At 51.0% G+C, this 20340-nt stretch overlaps 1 protein-coding gene across 1 annotated transcript in view; it reads left to right on the forward strand.

Annotated features, from left to right (window-relative positions):
- Positions 1-20340, forward strand: part of LOC118791341 (glypican-4-like) — a 35249-nt gene that overhangs the window by 10916 nt on the left and 3993 nt on the right. Inside the window, exons 2-5 of the mRNA XM_036548662.1 lie at positions 11642-11800; positions 17534-17931; positions 18823-18988; positions 19880-20010. Of these exons, the coding sequence (XP_036404555.1) occupies positions 11642-11800; positions 17534-17931; positions 18823-18988; positions 19880-20010 (854 nt within the window). The remainder of the gene's footprint in view (positions 1-11641; positions 11801-17533; positions 17932-18822; positions 18989-19879; positions 20011-20340) is intronic.

A 20340-nucleotide genomic window follows, 5' to 3' on the forward strand; every position in this document is an offset into this window, starting at 1 on the left:
TGTGGTTATGTGCTGTCTGGCAGCTGCACAGAGTCAAACTGCTTTCCTGACAGCCACATGTACACAGATGCTAGGCAGAGCCAGAACACTTTCCTAATGTTTGTTAAAGCATTAAAACATAATGTGTATCTGGAAGTCAACTACAATATGTATTTGGTTTAAACGCTGTGAACGCTTGAGAGAGGTTGCACAATAAAAAAAGTACACAGTCCACTTCTGGCAAAATACCTCTGATGCTCAGGCACATGTGTCGTAGGTGTGGAGTGGGTGTAGATAGAAGGCAGTGGTGTTGCTCAGATGCCTGAACACTGGCAATACAGCTGGAGAAAGGTCCAGATGTTTGGAATGTTTCACGAAGGCCTGTCTGTCTGTGTGCATGTGTCCGGTCATCCTTCACCCCCACCCCCCCCCCCCCCCCCCTCAGTCTTGGAAAAACAAGAAGCGGCATCTTTGTGAGACTTGGGGTGGGGTGAGGGGGAGAGAGAACCTGTGCTAGCTTGTTAGCGTTACTCCTGTCTCGTCATTCCACCGCAGACAGTCAGAGATCTCGCTCTGTCCTCTTTCGAGCTCATTCCGTCTCGCCTTTCTTTCTCTTTTTCGAAAATCGCCGAAAGGACCCCCGTAACAATCAGCCAGACAACTGCTGAATGTTTTTTTTCTTTCCCCTCTCGACAGCTCAGCTCGTTGCTGGCATAGGGAGCGCAAGGTAAAGCGCTTGGCGCTGAAGAGCAAGTGCATGTTTTTCAACTTTAAAGTCCCTTTCATGTCTGTGTTTTCTTTCGAGTGCCGTGAGTCAGAGCAGGTTTGAAACGCATCGGAGGAGAGGGAGAGGGAGGGACAGGCACTGGGAATGGCTTTTGTGTTTCGTTTTTTTTTTCTCCCCCCCCCCCCCCCCCCCTCTTCTTCTCCCTGGTGATAATCGCGCTGTGCTGTAACTTGCCTGTAGAAACTTTGCTCGCCTCTGTTCATTTTTCCCCCTTCTGCAAATCAGTGAGATAACATCCTGCACACATAATCTGCCTTGAGTGGAACTCATGGTGAGGATGGAGGGGGCTGCAGTATGTAGAAAACAAAGCCATGTGCACATCTAATGGTATACGGTTTGGGATTGAAAAAAAACTGGTTAGATGTGTTAGCTGTGTTCTCTTGTTGAAATAAATACCAGCATAAAGAAGGATTCTGGATTCAGGTAAACAGGCTGACAAAATCAGATACCTCCTTGTATAATAAATAAAGGAAATGAGCTCCAGATATGGTTCTGGTTCCAAACGCAGGAAGGAATGTTAGAATGTTTTTCCCTGCCCTCCGCCGACGGTCTCTTCAAAGCAAATGGCCAGGTAGGGTGACGCGCCAGTCAGAGGATGCTGTGTAATCACAGGAGCGTGAGGGAAGGATTTGGGAGCTGTGTGTTGCCGGCATGCGGCCACCCCTGCGGGTTCTCACGTCTGCCTGCCACGTCCCTCTGACCCCCCCCGGCGTCACCCTCCTCCACTGTGGCGTTAGCTGGAGTCCATCCGCTTCCTCACAACTCTGCTCCGTAACTCTTACCTTGTTGCCAGGCTGCCTGGCGGGTGACGGTTACTGCGCTGGCGGCTCGGAGCGGGTGTGGCGCCCGTTGCGAGTCGGTTTAGGGCCCGCAGCTTGTTTTCACCAACTCCGCATGACCTCGCTCTCACCGCTTTCTCCTTTCTCCTTCTTCCTCCCTCTCTGTTGCTCTCCTCCTCTTTCTGGCCCTCTCTCCATCTCTCTGTCGGTCCCCCCCCTCCCGCTCCCCTCTGTTTCCGCCCAGGTAAATAAACAGTGCATTCCAGCCCGTCATGCGTCTGCTTACCTACCGGCGTAGTCATTGTAATTAGAAACTCATTCTTTCCCTCTCCTGCTGTTTTGTGCAAAGCAGTTTTCTCTTCTTCAGGAGCCGAAGGTGTGTATGTGTGTGTGTGTGTGTTGGGAGGGGGTTAATTGTTTCCACCTGAATTTAGTTGGGTTCTACTTTAACACCCCCCCCCCCCCCCCGAAAAAAAGACCAGTTTGGACCAGTGGCAGTGGGTTGTGGTTTGTGTTTTGTGTCTTACACATTGTGTAAAAAATTGATTCACCACTGTTACGAAAATGCTGGACTTTAATTCTGACTATAACAGAACATTTGTTGGGATTGTTGCCTGACATTTTGAAGGGCATTGTAGAGTAAGGAGAGCATTATGTAGACTACGGCAAACTTTTACTAACCAAAGGATCTTCATCTTTTTTTTACCCAAGAGTTGCTACAATTGCATAGTTCTTGTATTTAGCGTACGCTGTCATCATCTGTGCCCTCAAACGTCCGGTAACAGGTTAAATCATTCTGGAGGGACTGGAGGGGTTGACCTGGGAAGTGGTGCAGGCAGGGAGCTTTTGTATGGAGAGACAAAGACTGAGACGGAGGGCGAGGGAGGGAGGGAGGGAGTTGGGGAGAACGAGGGGCCTAAAACGATGCAGTGGAAACTCCCTTGGGGATTATGGGTAAGTGTTCATGGATGACAGCATTTTGGAATGTTCTTGGATGGAGTATTTTGATTGGCCAGCTGCCCTGACTGGGTTAGCAGTGGGTGATGGACTCTGGTTGGGTGTTGGCGGGGGCGGGTGGGTGGAGTGGAGTGGTCCCGTGTGCGATTTTGGGCGCTTGTGGGTCTGCGCTTGTGCACAGCTTCAGAAAGAGCAGAGCATACAGACCTAATCTGGTGCCTGACAAATCTGCATGCTGGTTCTACCTCTGTCCTGCAAACTGTGGAACAACAGTGAGCTTGTTCCCCTCTGTGGGGAAACATCCGTTTACAGGTTCTGAAGGGTCCCAAGGCAGGGAAATGAGCTGAACAGTGAGGGTTATTGGCGCTGTGTACGCACTGTGTATTGGACACCGGCCATTCATCTGTCAGAGTATTGAACGGCCGATCAGCGCAGAACCGATGGGTCTCAGCCAGGTGATTTAGGGAGCCAGGATTGCCGCTTAAGCAAATTGGGAACTGAAATAGTTTTATATGAAGTCTGCTGTGGCTGCGTATGTATATATTTCTGTCTCCATTTTTTATCAGCGGAGTGCCATCTGAAAAGCAAACCTTGGCAGTTTGGTGTTTAGACAGCTGTGTTAGGGAGCGATTTTAATCCCTGATTTATTTAAGGAAACGTTATTTTGTGTGCAAACGCATTCCAAGGTTGTGGCTGGGCGGCTTAACTGCAAAATGTCTCTCTCTCCAAATTGAAAGCGCTTGCACTCGAAACGGCGCTCATGTGTAAAGGTTAAAAGTTTTTTTTTTTTTTTTTTTTTTTTTAAACCGATTAAAAAGTCTCTTAGAGAACGTGAGCCAGAGTGATCTCTCCCGACAATACCTTGCGCCTGCGCAGATCCATTCCTTGTCATGCCACAGACGCCGTTCTATAAAGTTTTAAATCTCCACTTTTGACTTTGTAAAATAATCTGATTTACGAAGGGAATCCACCTGGGTAACACTGGATTGTGGCTTGTTTGTTCATCTTACACAGAGCTCATCTAAACCTATTATATTCTAATTGGAGCTGGCAGAGCAGCAGAAACCATCAACAGTGGACATACCTGAGGTGAACCTGCAGTCATGTGACTGGGTGTGGTCAGTAGAATCACATGATCTGTGTCAGATTATTTGGGGGGGTGGTGGGGGGAAGCCGAACCGCAAGGGAAAGAAGAGGAGGCAGATATAAATCGGAAGAGGGGAGGGTAGAGCGGGGTGTAGTTGTTGTAGCTGTGGATTGTGGTTGTTGGAATGGCTGTGTGCATTGTAGGCATAGTCCAAACGGCAGCTGTGTTAGCAGCAGCAGCAGCGCTGATCGCTGTGGCATGTGATGGCAGGGACTGTGGTTATAGATTTATTACTCAGTAACAAGCCGAGCGTATTGTAGTGCCTCGTAGTTGAATAGCTTATATAAGCACTAGCATGACGCGCCAGCATCAATAATTGTAATAGAGGTATGAGCAAACACAGGGATGGTTAAGGAGCAGGACTCAAAACCAAAAAAGTTGCTAGTTTAATTTCCCCGCTGGGGCACTGCTGCTGTGCATTTGGGCAAGGTACTTAACCCACAGTTGCCTCAGTAAATATTTAATTGTATGAATGGATGAAACTGTAAAAAAAAAAAAGTGTAAGTCACTCTGGATAAGAGCTTCTGTTAAATGTAATGTAAGGACGAAGGACGAGGAGTAAGATAAAGTTTATTTTGTTTCAGTTTCACACTGCTGAGTGTTGAAATGGTGTGGGTGTTTCTGTGAGAAGTCTGGTCATGAAGCGGAGAGTCACAGAGCGTGAGACAAAGTCAGAATAAAAGCTGAGATGGAGAGAGGGATGGGAAGGGGAAGAGAAATGGGAAGAGGGAGGGAAAGAGAGAGGGAGGGAGAGACGGGACGAGAGTGCTGCAGCTGAATGACACCGTCCCGAGTTGGCAGGGGTGCTCGGTGCTGAAAAGGGTTTTCCGCCGACAGCGAGGATCAGCGCGGGCGTCCGGCGGGGGATATCCTGCTCATTAACACACTTCCTCGTTAATGCACCGCCAGCCCCAGGGGAGGGCGGGTGTGTGTGTGTGTGTGTGTGTGTGTGTGTGTGTGTGTGTGGGGGGGGGGGGGGGGGTTGCTAATGGAGATGCACGCTTCAAATGTTTCAATATTTGAATATTCTATGGCTCACTGATCAAATATTTGAATGTTTTAACTCTTGCGTTTTTTTTTGGCTTCAAATCACTGCATGACTCATTGGAGAGATTTACTGTCAGGCTTTCAGATTGGCACAATAACACCGATGAGCCGTCTGCTGTTTTGACAAGCGCTCTCCTTCACGACTAACGCCAGCCGGAGTGAAACTCTTTCCTCTTCTCTATAGGTCAATTAACACGCGTTTCATTACTGATCCCAGAAATTGAGCAGGGCTCCTCAAGATTTTCAAATAAGCGAGCGTTTTGGTCTCACACGTAGCCCGCTCGTTTCTGCTCATTGGCCGTTTTGAATGCCGGGGCAGCGGAAGTGGTCCAGGCTGAATTGCGTGTGCAGGTGCATGTGCTCAGAACAGCCCTCTTGGGGTGAAAAGCAGCACAAAGGAGGTGCTGTGCCGTGTGGCGGTGTGAGAGCGTGTGCCAGGCGGGACTGGTGCGGGGGGGGGGGGGGGTCGCTGCTAATGGGGGCGCTTATATTGGGAATGGAGAGGAACTGAGGGGGAGGGGGCTGTGCGAACATTTACTGTAGGTTCGGCGCGCGGCATGTCGTCTCCAATGCGCTGACACGTTTTTGGTTTGTTGTTTTTTTTCTTTTCGTCGTCACGCCAATTTGAACGCGAATCAGGGAATGTGTCCTTGCTGCGTGGCCCGGGGATCGCAGCTGTGTGGAACATTAGCGCCAGCACCGCCCCGTCCGGTGAAGAAGATGTTGTGCGTGTGCTGTTTTGTTTCTGTAGTAACAATCGTAAGCCAGAGGAGCCAGGCCACTGACCGGGACCGATGTGTGTCGCCTTCACACACACACACCACCGGTGTGTGACGTTCTGTACTGGGGAAACATGATGTCAAAGCTGGGCTCATCATTGGCTATTCTCAATGAAAAGTCTGCTAGAGAAAGAAATATGGAGGAAGCTGTGTTGTCAGTAGGAATAAATTTCGGCTCATCCAGACTGTCGCATTCTTAGGGTGTCCACTGTCAGGTATGGTGGAGAGAGGGGAAGGGGGCGTGGGACTCCGTGGGACTCCGTTTCCCCCATATGGAGCCCTCCGTGTGTCTGTGTGTTGGTGCTCCGTGGCTGCTGCTGGCAGAGAGCTCTGTGTTCACATGTTTACATGTGCGCGATTCTCATTACGTACCCCGCTGTTTTGAAAGCCCTGGCAATAACCAAGCTCTCCCACCATCTCCCAGCGGAGCCTGTCCCGCTCTCGGTTTGAAATAATCTGAAAGGCATTATTGTTTTGGCAAAACTGCTGTAAACTTGTCATACCGATCAGGATACCGGAGAGTGAGCTTGAGAAAGGCGAGCGGAGTTGAGCAGGAGAGGGAGAGTGATGGGGGGGGGGGGGGCGTTAGGGGGTACGCCTGCTGATTGTCTCCATATGAAGGGCCTAATGGAGGTTTCCGGTAACAGAGCGGCGTTACGGTATGTTCCAGTTTCCCGTCGCGGTATGTAGAACGCGGTGAAAACGAGGTGGGAGCGGGGTGTCACGTTTGGGCACGGGGTGAAAGGGAAGGCCAGCTGTCTCTGGAGGGACAGGTCTGCTTTCAGTACGAGGAACATCCCTGTGCTCGCAGGGAGAGAGCTGCTGTCGAGAGGAGAATAGAGACCTCGCGCCCTGAAGCAGTGTCAGCATTAGCTGAAGTCCTCAGAGCTTCATTATTACATTACATTATTAGCATTTAGCAGACGCTCTTATTCAGAGTGACTTACATCAGTTAGTTTTTTTTTTTACACAATTTTAGGTAATTTGGTAGTTGTGGGTTAGGTACCTTGCCCAAGGGTACAGCAACAGTGGCCCCAGCAGGGAATCGAACTGACAACCTTTCGGTTACAATTCCTGCTCCTTAACCACTATGCTACACTGCCGCCCCAGCCTGGTAGCATCGCAGGACAGAAACATATCCTCGAATGTGCGTGTTGCGCGTGCTGTCATTGGGTTGCTCCTGTGTGGATCACAGTGTCTCAGCTCAGCCGTATTCTGGGGTAAGAGGCCTGGGGATGTTTGTCCTCCTGCTGAGGCCATCTTGGGGGTGGGCTGTGTGACTGGGGGCTGATCAAGGGACAGCAGGGGTGCCGCCCTCCACGATTGTGCAGCCGCACTGCAGATGGAGCGTGGTCACACAGAACCCCCCCCCCCCCGGCCACGCCGAAATTGGGGGAGAGGCGGAGGAAGAGGGATGCTGGAGAGACACGTCACACACACATCAGCAAGCCATGACATGAGGCGTAGACTGGGGAGGGAGTGGAGTGGCGTGGGGTGGGGGGGCAGGGGCTCGGGGCTAGAGACGGCTAACCGAAATAATTACTGTGATTTAGAATTCAAATATGTACTCATTCACCGACTTAAATGTTTCTTTTCATTCTTGCTTTATAGCACTCTTTCATTTAGGGACATGAAAGGCTTGGCAGCGGCGGCGCTAAGGAGGTTTTGATTTTTAACTGGGGAGATGCCGAGAGGGTCGGGGACGGGGGTGTGGGAGATCGGGGGGGAATGTTCCGGAACCGGTCTCTCGGTCTGCCAGTATGAATCCTGGATTTTGTTTAGGTATATTGCAGGCCTCTACTGTAATCCTTCAAGCTTAATGACGTGATTGGAAAGGGGGGGGGGGGTGCGAGGGGGTGTGGGATGGGGGTGGAGTGTGAGTGAAAAGGAAAAAGTTTCCCAACAAATGGCGCTCCACTCTCCCACCTCAGCAATTACAGCCCACACTGAGGTGAGGAAGGGGCGGGGGTGCGAGAGGTTGGGGGGGGGGGGGGTGTGTATCCATGGCTCCGTGGAACTGAACCTGCGGAGTGATGTGTACGTTCTGAGCGTGTCTGCGTGTATTTTTGGCGCACTTGCTCAGCTGTTTACTTCGGTTTGAGTGCATCTGAGCAGCTGGGTGATTGTCAGCTGTACTGAGCAGAGTGGACCACCATTATAATTCAGAATGTAAAGATTCATATGATTTTCTTTATGCATGTGTTGGGGGGGGTGGGTGATCTTGGAGAAGCAGGAACATTCGGGGCAAGGAGTGGAGAGATGAATGGTTTTAGGAGCGGGAATCAATCAGTCGAGTGAATGGGTTCTACCCAGATATGGTCTCATGGAGTACTGCTCTGCTCTGCCAATTAGGGAGATGGAACTGGGGCTGTAGTTGAGGCTCAAGTCTATCCAGGTTAGTTGTGACGTCACTCTCCAGGTGTAATGTGGTCATTACACAGTCACACCTGTACACACCTGGAGGAACACTACCTGCTTCTCAGGTAGGATGCTCATTGCATATGTGGCAGCTAGGACCAGACTCTGGGACAGGATCAGGTTTTGCTGAAGGAATACATAAAGGCCGCTTCAGAATTTTGATTTGTGGCTTTTTTCCTTACTCAAATTCCCAAGCCGCTGGAATTACTCAGTCCAGTAACTTCTCCAGTTTGTCAAAAAGTATTAATATCTCCCGGGAGCATTTACCGGTCCAACTTTTTAAGTGCCATCTGCCTGATGGATTCATCTTCCTTGCTGGGTATGCCCAAGCCAAGAACTTTCCTCCGATTTTGTTTTAATAAAAATACTGCTGAAACGCCCTCCTTATTCCCAGGCAGCTTAATTATTTCAAGCTCGGATGAAGTGCGTTGGTTTGGAAAACAGACTAGGTGGGGCATTGATGATCGCTTCAAAACCTCCAGGTTCCCTTAAAGTAGAAATGGCACACTTTCTGTAGGTAGGAGCTTTGTGCAGAAAGGCCTTACTACTCAGTGAGAGAAGCCTTTCCATGCAGGAAAAAAGACATCTTCAGCTTTCCTGTAGATTAGAAAGAAGGCACATTGGAAGGGGTTAGATCTGCGTGGTTCAGCTCCTGGCTGCAGCAGAGATGATGCACAGCGTGTCACCCTTCACTTTAGTGCTTTGGCAGCTTGATATTGTTTTTGGGCAGAGACCATTTGAAGAAAAGGAGGGGGGGGGGCTTAATGTTAAAATAAGGTGTGAAGGCTTAACCGCAAGGCATTTTTTTTTTTTTTAATTTGGGGGGTTAGTCTATTGGAATTTTTCTCTTCTCACTCAGGGATGGTTTTGTCTGGGTTTGTGAAGTGTGTGTGTGTGTGTGTGTGTGAGAGAGAGAGAGACTGTGTGTGTGTATGTGTGAGTGTGTGCGTGGGTGGTAGGTCCGCTGGCCAATGCGCAGGGGGGTCAGAGGTCACAGCCTTTCTCAGAGGAGTGGCTGTTAACCCCCGACCCCGCCAGTTAAGCCTGCGGGATGCTGGAGGCGAGGCTGTGGGGTCTGTCTGTGTGGTGGGGGGTTGCAGCGTCTAATCTGGGCCCTTTCTCCCACCACCCCCTATATCCTGACTCCAGTCTCCGTTCTCGAGGTGTAGGAGCGGGGGGAGAGGGGAAGCTTCTTATTTTGGGAGCAATTTAGGTAGGTGGAGACACAACTTGACAGCTTTCATATGCCTGGAAATGCACTGTGTTGTTTTGATATTTACTGTTTCTTGTCATTTTGTTGCAGGATATAGATTGTCTCTTGATTACGCCACTTGTGTTATTGAACATTGACATTAATCTGTTGATGTTCAGTAATATTGGGAAGCGTGGGAAAGAGAATCGTTTTTTAGAATCGGTTGTGCAATTAACTTGGAGAGCAAGAGAAAATTAGAGGAGAGGTCTTTGGAAGGAAGTTAATCATATGAATAAAGTAGAGCAGGGAACTAATTTGCTGACCCTTGACCTTTCACCCCTGACATGAGCCTGCCTTTCGAGCCCTCAGTTGAGGTCATTTGTACAGAGAAAGAATGAACGATTTGTTTCATATGTGACTGCTTCAGTTTTACAGTGGGATCGCATGACATGAACACCATTGCTACTATATCCTTAATACTGCTTAAGCAAGCTCTGTGCCAAGATTTGAATTCTTGTATAGTTGTGTGACTTTCATAACTTTGTCTAATTTGATTAACTATAATGCAAACCCCAGACTTCTGTCTGTGCTCCTTTGAGCTGTAGCGTACCTTATTATGGTGGCATGCTGGTCACCTGGGGGGTTTGAGTGAAATAATGGTGTTCCAGTATGCAGCTGCAGTACATCTGGATATATATTTCTCTCTTTGAGTGGTTCATGATTATGCCATATCAAAATGCACTATTGTGCTGTGTGAATGTGTTGGGGACAGTTGACCAGCTTGTCATTTGGCTTGGGTTTATATTGGGGGGGGGGAGTGCTGACACTGCGTCCCGGTGTGGAGGTCTCAACGCGCAGAAAGCGGGAGAGAGAGGAACGGGCCTCTCCTAAGCTGATGTTCCACTTGCTGAAATAACATACAAAGCATTCCTTTCAGATTTCTGCAGGCGGGAGAGAGGCAGAGAGGGAGGGATTGACCCGTTTCTGGGAGTTATTTCATTCTGCCCCTCTCTTCTCCCCCCTGGAAGGAAGGTGGGGCGGCGTTATACGACAAACAAACAAGCCAACGGTTTGAACGTCATTCTTCATGTGTGGAGCCATAAAAGGAGGAATTAACATCTGCTGTAGAGAAAGAGGGCCTAGAAACCTGGGTTTGTTGGCATTAGAGACTGTATGTGCGTCACTCTGCGTGTGTGTGTGCGTGCATGCGTGCGTGTGCGTGTGTGTGTTTGTCTTTGTCTTTGTCTCTGTGTTTCTGTGTGTGTGCATTTTTCTGTACACATTTGTACATTGTATGTGCTCATTTGTGGACATTTGACTGTAAAGATGAGTGTGTGAACTGGTGTGTCTGCGTGTTTCTCAGTTTGCGTATCAGAGTGCGTGAATGTGTTGTGTACTTGTGTGTCTTTGCCTGTATGTCCATGTCTGAGTTTGCGTGTTTTTGTCTGTGTTCTGTGTGTGAATGTGTGACAGCAGGATGTTGGTAGGTGTCATCGTGATTGTCGGAATTCAGAAATTGGCCGCTGGTGGTCATCGGGTCTCATGATAACGGGTTATAAGTGACTGTTCATCTCAGCTTTTCACTGAGTGGATTTCTTAGTAACTTACAGACCTGTGAAGGAAGACACTGAATGTGATTTCCACCTCACCCGGGTTTAGGAAGTGTAGGAGTTTAGCATGTTGATGATGACTTTCAGCCAGCCGTCCTGGTGGACCGGAGAGCAACCACAAAAATCGGGGGACGCTGCAGTTTTCCATTGTGTAGGAGTTGAGGTGAGGCATCAGGGACAGAACTTTCAGTGTGAAGTGTGTAGAAGTGAGAATCTTGTTTCTGTAGGCTGTCTTTGGTGGCCAGCTTTACCATGTTGGCAGGGGAGGCTGAATGGACCGCTGGAGCTGGAAGGGGTGAAAGAACTCCTGTGTTCTCCCCTGAAATTCCATCAGCCGCATTGAGGGGAAAAAAAGAGACAGAAAAAGCAAAATTTTACTGCGGGCTCCGCTCCGTGCTCCACCTCCCAATTCAAACGTTACCTTTTTTTTCCTCCCTTCTTCACGCACGTCCAAGCACTTGGGGAAGCGCTGGAGGTGTGGGGCCGGGCCTTTCTGGTGCCACTGGGGGCAGCATCACTTGAGGTCTCGCTGCAGTTGACCTTTACGTCTGACAGAAACCGGGGGGGAGAGACAGCAGGTCGCCACCAGTCGCCTGTCACAAAGTCGCTTAAGGGCTTTAACCTGCCTGAATGAGACCCGCCCCTGTCTGTGCATGCTTCCAGGATCTTAACCTTGTTTTGGTCTGTGCAGCAGCGGTGTGTACACTCACAACTCGGATGACACGCGGAATCCTCACTGAATCTCGGGAGGTTATTGGTTCTCAGGTTTGTTCTGTGAGCGCATGGGTTGGTGTGAGGGCGCCGGCACGTCCTGTAGAGCATCCGAAACTGGCCGTCTGTACGGGCTGTGTGCAGAACGGTGGTGTCACAAGCATGCTGTGGGTTTGACGATCGGGATGCTGGGACGTTTGGCTGACCTGGGCGTGTGTGTGTGTCCCTGATGCAGGTGCCCACCTGAAGGTGTGTCCGCAGGGATTCACCTGCTGCACAGTGGAGATGGAGGAGAAGCTGAGTCAGCAGAGCCGCTCCGACCTGAAGGCCCCGGTCAGCCAGCTGAGCTCCAACCTGCAGAGCACCTTCACCCAGCGGCACCGCCACTTCGACCGTGAGTGACAGCCACCACACACGCTCACGCGCTCATACTCGCGCTCACACGCACACACACAGCCACATGCTCACTCACTCACTCACTCACACTCACATACACACGCACACACACAGCCACATGCTCACTCACTCACTCATTCACACTCACATACACACGCACACACACAGCCACATGCTCGCTCACTCACTCACTCATTCACACACTCTCTCTCTCTCTCTCTCACACGCACGCATGCACGCACGCACACACGCACATACAGCCACACACACACACACACACTCACTCACTCACTCACTCACTCATTCACACTCTCTCTCTCTCTCTCTCTCTCCCACGCACACGCACGCACGCACGCACACACACAGCCACATGCTCACTCACTCACTCATTCACATACTCTCTCTCTCTCTCACGCACGCACACACACACGCACATACAGCCACACACACACTCACTCACTCACTCGCTCGCTGTCAGTCTAAGGCTGTGTTTGCATATACCAGCTATATGCTCTTTTTGCATATACCTCCCGTAAGTCTGAGAGCAGAAGTGAAACTGCGGAGAAAAGGGATGCATTTTTCAGAACATTTAATTGTGGTTTCATCAATGCCAGATGTTGATGAAGCCACAATTAACACACATTTCTTACTCAAACACGTGCACACAGGCACAAAGCCACGTCAGCTGTAAGCTGCGCTGCTCTATGAGCTTACCTGCTCGCTCAGCAGGCCAATCAGCTGTCTCCATTTGGCTCTGTGGGCGTGGCAGACATTCCCACCTGCCCTCATGGACAGAGTGTAACAGGTGTACATGCAGACAGAGAGCCCGCCTCTCTCATCTCCTGTCCTCATTGCAGCGGCGAGACTCAGACCACACACACACACACACACACACACACACACACACACACACACACGCGCGCGCAGACTCAGCGTTCTTCCCTTTGGTGTGTGTGTGAGAGAGAGCCTACACGAGATCAGGTTTCCCCTTGCTGAGGGGGGTGGGTTGTGGGAACAGACAATGGGGCTAAGTAACTGAGGTCCTCGCTCCGAATCTCTGGGGGGGGACCTCTTCCACACAGAGGTTTAAGCAACCTTTCCCCGCTCTGATTGTCATGCTGACTGCTGCCCCTGTGCTGACAGGGGGTTGCGGGGGGGCGTCGAGTTGGAGGTGGAGGGTCCTGTGAACTCAGGTTCTCATCGGTCAGTCCCTTTCTCAAAATCCACTTTCAAGTCAATGTCAAACTCCATTTCATGGGCCTGGCAGGAGAGCTTGTAACCCTGCCAATGTTTTTATAACAATTCAAGATGCCTGAATCCCCGGCAGTGGGTGTGTATTTGAGAGAAGAAGAGAAAGATAGAGATAGAGAGAGAGAGAGAGAGAGAGAGAGAAAAACAGAAAGAAAGGGTGTGAGCATGTAAATGAGTTTGTGTGTGTGTGTGTGTCTCTGCGTGCGCACTGAAGCCAGATGTGAGCTGGAATGTGACGTGTCGGAATGTGGTGGCCGCCAGCTCCCTCCTCCTCCCTCTCTCTCTCTCTCTTTGTCTCTCGTCCTCCCCTCAGGTCCCCCTGTCATCACTCTCCTCTGTCTTTCATCCATCGTGTGTTAGCCTCTCCTTTCTCCATCCGTCCCTCAGCTGGCTCCTCCTTTCTCCCCTGCTCCTCCCATGCCCAGAGTCCAGCAATGTGCCTGCGTGTGTCAAACAGTCATTATAAACTGCAGCTACGGATCATGGATATGTCAGCCCGCAGCCACACGTATAAGCTTACAGACGCCCTCCTCTGTCCTGCTCTGTCTGTAAAACACTGGAGCACATGCTCACACATCAAGCTACCCCCCCCCCCCCCCCCCCCCAAAAAAAAAAGTTCACGTTAGCCTTCCAAAGTGAGGCGAAGGCACACATGTAGCTCCTTAAATTTGGAGTAGGAGTCAGCTGTAATGTATATTTAGAGCAGTTGTACCAAATGCGCACACACAGACACACAAACACACACACCCACGATATCCACAGGAAGTGGCATGGCACTTCCATCGCCATAGGGCCGGAGGTGGGAGTCAAGGCCAATTTAAGTTGAGGGCCAGAAATAGTTTTTCCCTCAGCCTCTGTTTGCCTCTGCCCACTCCCCCCCCACCCCCCCAATTCCAGTTGCAGTGACCCCCTCCATCTGAGTTGTCTGGAAGTTTGCGGCAAGGATTAAGCCCCCCCTTCATATACCACATTCTCAACAGCAGGGGGGGGGGCGGGGTGGGGTGGAAAGGGGGGATCCCAGGAGAAAAGAAAACACAAGATTAATTGGCACAAATAGGGAGCAATTACTGCCCAGGACGGGGATGGGAAGGCCGGGGGAATGAGGACGCGGCCCTCAGCCGCTCCCCGTGGAGACAGCTGATGGGATTCGGCTGCACGTTCTCCCCGCCTGTGGGACAGCGGCCCCTCTGCCCCGGCACGGGGACCCAGAGGGCCGAGGCACACTTTCTGGGGGGAGAAGAAAGGAGCTGCTTGTGTGTGTTTTACAGCCACCCTCACATTACATTGCATTATTGGCATTTAGGATGCGCTCGTAGCATCTAGAGCGAGTTACATCAGTTACAGGTTTTTTTTTTTTTTCTTTTTACATTGTTACCCATTTATACAGCTGATTATTTACCGAGGCAATTGTGGGTTAAGTACCTTTCCTGAGTGTACAGCAGCAGTGCCCCAGTGGCAGGACTTTTGGTTATAAGTCCTGCCTCTTAACCACTATGCTACACTGCCGCCGCCGTGCCTCTGCTTACGCGGAGCGTCATCCGTTTCGTTCAGCGGGATTCTCCCTGGAGGAATGCAGGCCGAGTGCCACGGCAGCAGCCTCTGGGTTTGGCTGCCGCCCGGCACGGCCACCTCTCTCTCTCTCTCTCTCTCTCTCTCTCTGTCTCTCTCTCTCTCTCTCTCTCTCAGTTCCTGCGCCCTGTCGCACCAGATCCCCACCATCCAGCGGCTCCCCACCATCCGCAGCTCCTCCCAGCACCGTTTCAGCATGACACTCCCATCCGCTCCCTGGCCAGCTCATTGGCCCTCCCCCTCCTACTCCCTCAACTTTTCACACACTTTTTTTTTTTTAACCGTATTACCGTGTTTATATATATATATATATATATACACACACAGGGAATCAAAAAGCAGAGCATCTTGCCTCCCCATCACAGATTGGCAGAGTCCCGCTCTACATTATAAAAAACATTTTTGGAGCAAGATGCCTCAGTATGACTGCTTTCGTGCTGCGGGATCTGGGATCCGTCATCCTGCAGCGGGGTCTTGGATGCCGTTGCATTGGCAGCTCCGAGTTTATCAGTTGCGCTCGGAATTCGGTTTGACTCATGGTTTGGTTTGTGGTCACTCCGAGCTGCGGTCCCTCCTCGCAAACAAGTCGAGAGGGACGTATGAGAGAGGCTTCCATGTGGCCAAGCGGGCTGCAGAAAATCCACCGTTTTGTGTCGATTGCTTTACGGCCCATGACTCATTGTATAATTTTTATTTGCTTTGACACCCTTTCAGCACATCTTGGCCGAGTGAGTCAAACGGGGAGTGTTGAGTTCTCCCTGTTGGCCAATGCGGGCTGGGTTTGCCTAGCTTGCCTTGCTGTTGCTCCCCCTCCTTCCTTACAGGACACTCCCCCCCCCCCCACACACACACACACACCGCTGACTTTAAACTTGTGGCAGTGGTGACATTCCAAGGGGGACTGAGGAACTTTTTTTTTTTTATCTCTGTCAATGGAGTGTAGAGCTTGGTGCCCTTTCTTCAGTTTCTGTATGGGTTTTTTTTGGGGGGGGGGGGTTTGGGGGTGAGTGGTAGGCGCAAGGTAGATAGAAGGACCGCAGTGTTTCCGGTATCCTTGGTGACACAGCAGGGAGGGGGGTTAAAAAAAAAAAAGCCCTCAACTTAACCCAACCCCCCTCCCCATTCCAAACCCCCCCCCCTCCCCATTCTGTTTTGCGTATGTCAGCCTGAAGTAGAAGTGACAGGGTTGGCGGGGCATTGCACAGACATATGAGGCAACAGTCCTTCTGGGCCTGCAGGGATGTCCCGACGGAGGGCATGAGGGCGAGGCCTCTTCCGGTGCCTTCGGTGCGAGCGCGGGGGGGGTATTAGTCTCCAAATTAACGGCAGTCCACCATACTCAAAAGTAGAAATACATTCCTCTGCTGCGCAGAAGATTTTTTTTTTTTTTAGGGTAAGCAACTGAAGGCAGTAAGAAGAGTATACAAAAAACAGCACAAATGAGTTTCATTCTTTGTATTTTCCCCCCCTGTGCTAGGGTGTGTGGAATTTTCATTTTGTTCAAATTATTAAAGTGTGTGTGTGTGTGCGTGTGTGTGTGTGCGCGTGTTGGTGGATGGGGGGTAAGGATGGTGGACGAGGGGGTGTGTATTATTGGGGGGGAACGACATTCCACAGGATGAAGTAGGTCATTGTTCCCTGTCTGCGCTGAAGAGAGCCTTCAGAAGAAACTGATGAAGTGAAAGCTGTAGAGGGAGAGCCGTGGGGACTGGAGGGGGGGGTACAGGTCCCCCCCCTTTTTTTTTTTTTGAGGGGGGCGATGCATTATGCAGTAATCCTATTGAGAATGCCACAGAGGGGACAGGCGGGAGAGAGGCAGGGAGAAAGAGAAGGGAATGGAATGTGACAACAAAAAAATGCCATTGATGGCCGGGTCTGAATCGGCTCGTCGGAGGTCATTACTGCCGATGGGGTCCGGGGGGACCAGGCGCCCGTCTCCACCTGCTCAGCCACTCTCCCAGTCTGAAGCAGATCGAAAGAGACACCCCCCCCCCCCCCTTCCCCATCACAGGCTCTGTTCTGCTCCCCATCAAGCTGCTTCCCCTCCCCGACCCCGAGAGGGGACAGTCGGAAAAACGAGCCCGTTTGAAAAGGAGCAAGCCCCGCTCTGCGTTTTCTCAGTCTGAGCTGGCGTCACCCCTGCTCCTCTCTCTCACGCTGCTTCAAACCCAACTTTTATTGGCATCAGCAGTGGTTTTTCCAGATTGTTTTACATGCAGGTGCAGTGCATTGAGAACACTGCAATGGGGAGCACTAAATCTTTTACTCCTGAGTGTCATTGTAATGACTCAGTCACACTGCTGCTGCCAAAAAATGTATGGGAACACTACACATATGCATACACACATACATACACCCACACACATACACCCACACACACACATACATATGGGAGAACACTGCTTCCTGACTACATCAAGCAGGATGATGTCGTCAAATACGTTGACACTGCTGACCAATGTAAATGTGCTAAATATTTCTGTATTGCTGCCTGATGTGACTGATCTCTGCAGTCCTCAGGGGGCAGTAAAGTTTATCTTATCCTTATCCGCCGTTTCCCTCAGCTTGGCTGGTGTCCCTCAGTCTCCCAACACCAATTACATACTCTGTAATATCAAACTTTAGAACATAAATTGGCGCTTTGTTTAAGCACATGAACATTACAGTTAATATGAGTAACAACTAATTTGGAGTCAGAGGTTGGGGGAGTTTGTGGGCAAAATCTGAAGTCTGGGCTGAAGTCTGAGTTTCCCTGGTGTAAAGTACCACATACAGCTCACCTCCTCTCTCACTGCTCCAGTGCTCTCTGTCTGTAACCTGTTATGATGAACTGCAGACGTGTTCAATCTGCAAACAGGCACAGTCTTTTACAGTCTCTGTCTCTAACGACCCCCCTCTCTCCCAACCGCAGAGTTTTTCCGGGAGCTGCTGAACAACGCCGAGCGCTCGCTGCACGACATGTTCGTGCGCACCTACGGCCTGATGTACGTGAAGAACGCCGAGCTCTTCAAGCACTTCTTCGCCGAGCTGAAGCGCTACTACGCCTCGGGCAGCGCGGCGGTCAACCTGGACGCCATGCTGGCCGACTTCTGGGCCGAGCTGCTGGAGCGCATGTTCCGGCTGGTCAACGTGCAGTACGAGTTCTCCGACGCCTACATGGAGTGCGTCAGCCGCCACACCGAGCAGCTCAAGCCCTTCGGCGACGTGCCGCGCAAGCTCCGCCTCCAGCTGACCCGCGCCTTCGTGGCCGCCCGCACCTTCACCCGCGGCCTGGCGCTCATGCAGGACGTGGTGGCCAAAGTCTCCACGGTGAGGGGGGGGGGGAGCGTTTGGGGAAGGGGGGTCACGGAGCGGAAGGGGTGACGTATGAAGTATCGAGGGGTGGAGTGGAAGGAGTAGATTTTAAGGGGGTGGGTTATTGTAGACACTGGAGAGGGTCGATGAGACGGTAATAGAAAGGCAGCCGGGTAATGAGCAACGTGTGAAGGTGAGTTAGAGAATGACAGTGCATGTGTGCATTGAAGAAACAGTGGCCAAAAATGGTTCAGAGTAACAGGCGCAGGAGGGATGGCACATAACGTATAGAGGGCTTGGATGGAAAGAAGAGCAGATTTTAGGGAGATGGGTTACTGTGTGAGAGTCTTGAGAGGGGGAGCAGGACTGAGCATTAGAAAAGAAGCAGGACAATAAACAATGTGTGAAGGACGGTTAAAAAAAGGACAGCGTATGTTAGTGCTAAAGAAACAAAGTGACAGAAAGTGGCTCAGTGTAACAGGCAGACCTGGTGTATCTGGTGCGCTGAAAAGTGCAGAAGGCTCACATTTTATAGCAGTATGTCAGTACAGTCGCGCGTACGTCACTCAGCTTGTGTGTGTGAAGTGAACAGCTGCCATTGTGTCTATACACTAACTCACGTACACTGACTCTCACGTGTGCTAACTTATACCCGAGCCCTACCCAGGTGTCACAACTGCGCTCCTCTTGTTTGATCAGGTGGTGGGAACTAGCGTTCAGTGCTGGTTTTGGGAGTAATTGCAGGCCCTGTCTCTGTGGGTCTGGGGCTCAGTAGAGGGCTCTGTATTAACTCCTGACAGCTTCCTGTGTGTGTGAGTTTCCCTGTCCCTCCCGCCTTGCCGCTGCTCTCTGATTGGATCCCGAGCTGTGTTATGAAGGCCTGGTCCCGCTCCCTCTCCCCCGCAGGTGAGCGCGTCTCCGGGCTGCGTCCGCGCCGCCATGAAGATGCTCTACTGCCCCTACTGCTCCGGCCAGGTGGCCCTCAAGCCCTGCCAGAACTACTGCCTCAACGTGCTGCGGGGCTGCCTGGCCAACCAGGCCGACCTCGACACCGAGTGGAACAACTTCCTGGGTGAGAGGACGTGGGGGGGGGGCGGGAACGGGGGGAGGGAGGGGATGGAGAGAGAACAGGACCAGGCTGCAGTCTGCCTGCCTCAAGGGGAAAATAAGCAACACAGCTAATTGAACAGACAGGCCCAACTGACAGGGTGAAATGTATTTCCATTTCCGTGGAGTCATCCGGCAGACGCTCCTGTCACTCCTGTGATTTACGAAGTGAAGGGGCAAGTGAGCGTACAGTAAGACAACATCTGAACATGTCGTTCTCTGTGTACTTCATATTGTTCTTCGTGTTCCTTTTGTACTCGTTCTTTGTAATAAGACCATCTGCCAGATGGCGAAATGTAAGTGTAAGTTTGCTACAGTGGGCTGCAGCGATCAGTGCCGTGATAAATACAGTGTTAAGATCTGTCAGAAATTGTGCTGAAATAAATTTTGTGTGTGTGCCAGGGGAATAAATGTAAAAGGCAAGTTGCAAGTGCATGCGCATGGCAGTGTTTCCTGAAGCGGTTACCCCTGTGAAGTCCTCCCCTCCTAACAGCCCAGTCCGCAGGGTAAAAGGCCCTCTGAACAAGCCAGCAAGTCTCAGGCCCTTAGTTACAGCTCTCTGTGTAGTTTGGACCTTGGTGTGGCTTCCCCACAGACGCGCTTTATGGCCTTTTTATTGGGGCGCCTTGTTAAAAACGCCTCTTTTACAAGCCTTGCACACAGCCCAGATCAGCTCACAGCCAGGCCTGTGCCGGTGCTGGCTCTATGCTGCCCCCTTGAGGTAGCCTGGAGTAATGGCTGTAGAGAGTTGAGTGGTAGTGTGTGTTAGGTATAGTGTATGATGTGAAAGCTCACTGGATAAAGTGTGGTGACATTACCGTGTTTTCTTATCCCTCTACATGTGACTCTCTCTCAGATGCCATGCTGAGTTTGGCAGAAAGACTGGAGGGGCCGTTTAATTTCGAGTCTGTGATGGACCCGATCGATGTGAAGATCTCCGATGCCATCATGAACATGCAAGAGAACAGCATGCAAGTCTCACAGAAGGTTGGTCCCTGTGTGTGTGTGTGTGTGTGTGAGAGAAACAGAGAGAGTGTGTTGTCTCTCTGTGTGGTCCAAAGTTAAGCACTACAGTATAGGTTTTGTGTATAACCTCATGATGTCAGTCCTCCCATCCAGAAATAAGCCCTGATCTCACTGAGGCCATAACCCTAACCAGTCGCCACCTAAGCACTCTGACCAAGCTCCACGTCACTCCGCTCCACCGTAGTTCTCATTGTGTTTTGAGTAGTGAGTGACTGTGGAAAGGGCTGTGGTAGTGGATAGGCTGCAGGCCAAAGTGCTGCAGTACTGGGAGAAATCGCACCAGGCTGTAAA

Source organism: Megalops cyprinoides, chromosome 16 (assembly GCF_013368585.1).
Source record: "Megalops cyprinoides isolate fMegCyp1 chromosome 16, fMegCyp1.pri, whole genome shotgun sequence".
Lineage (NCBI taxonomy): Eukaryota > Metazoa > Chordata > Actinopteri > Elopiformes > Megalopidae > Megalops > Megalops cyprinoides.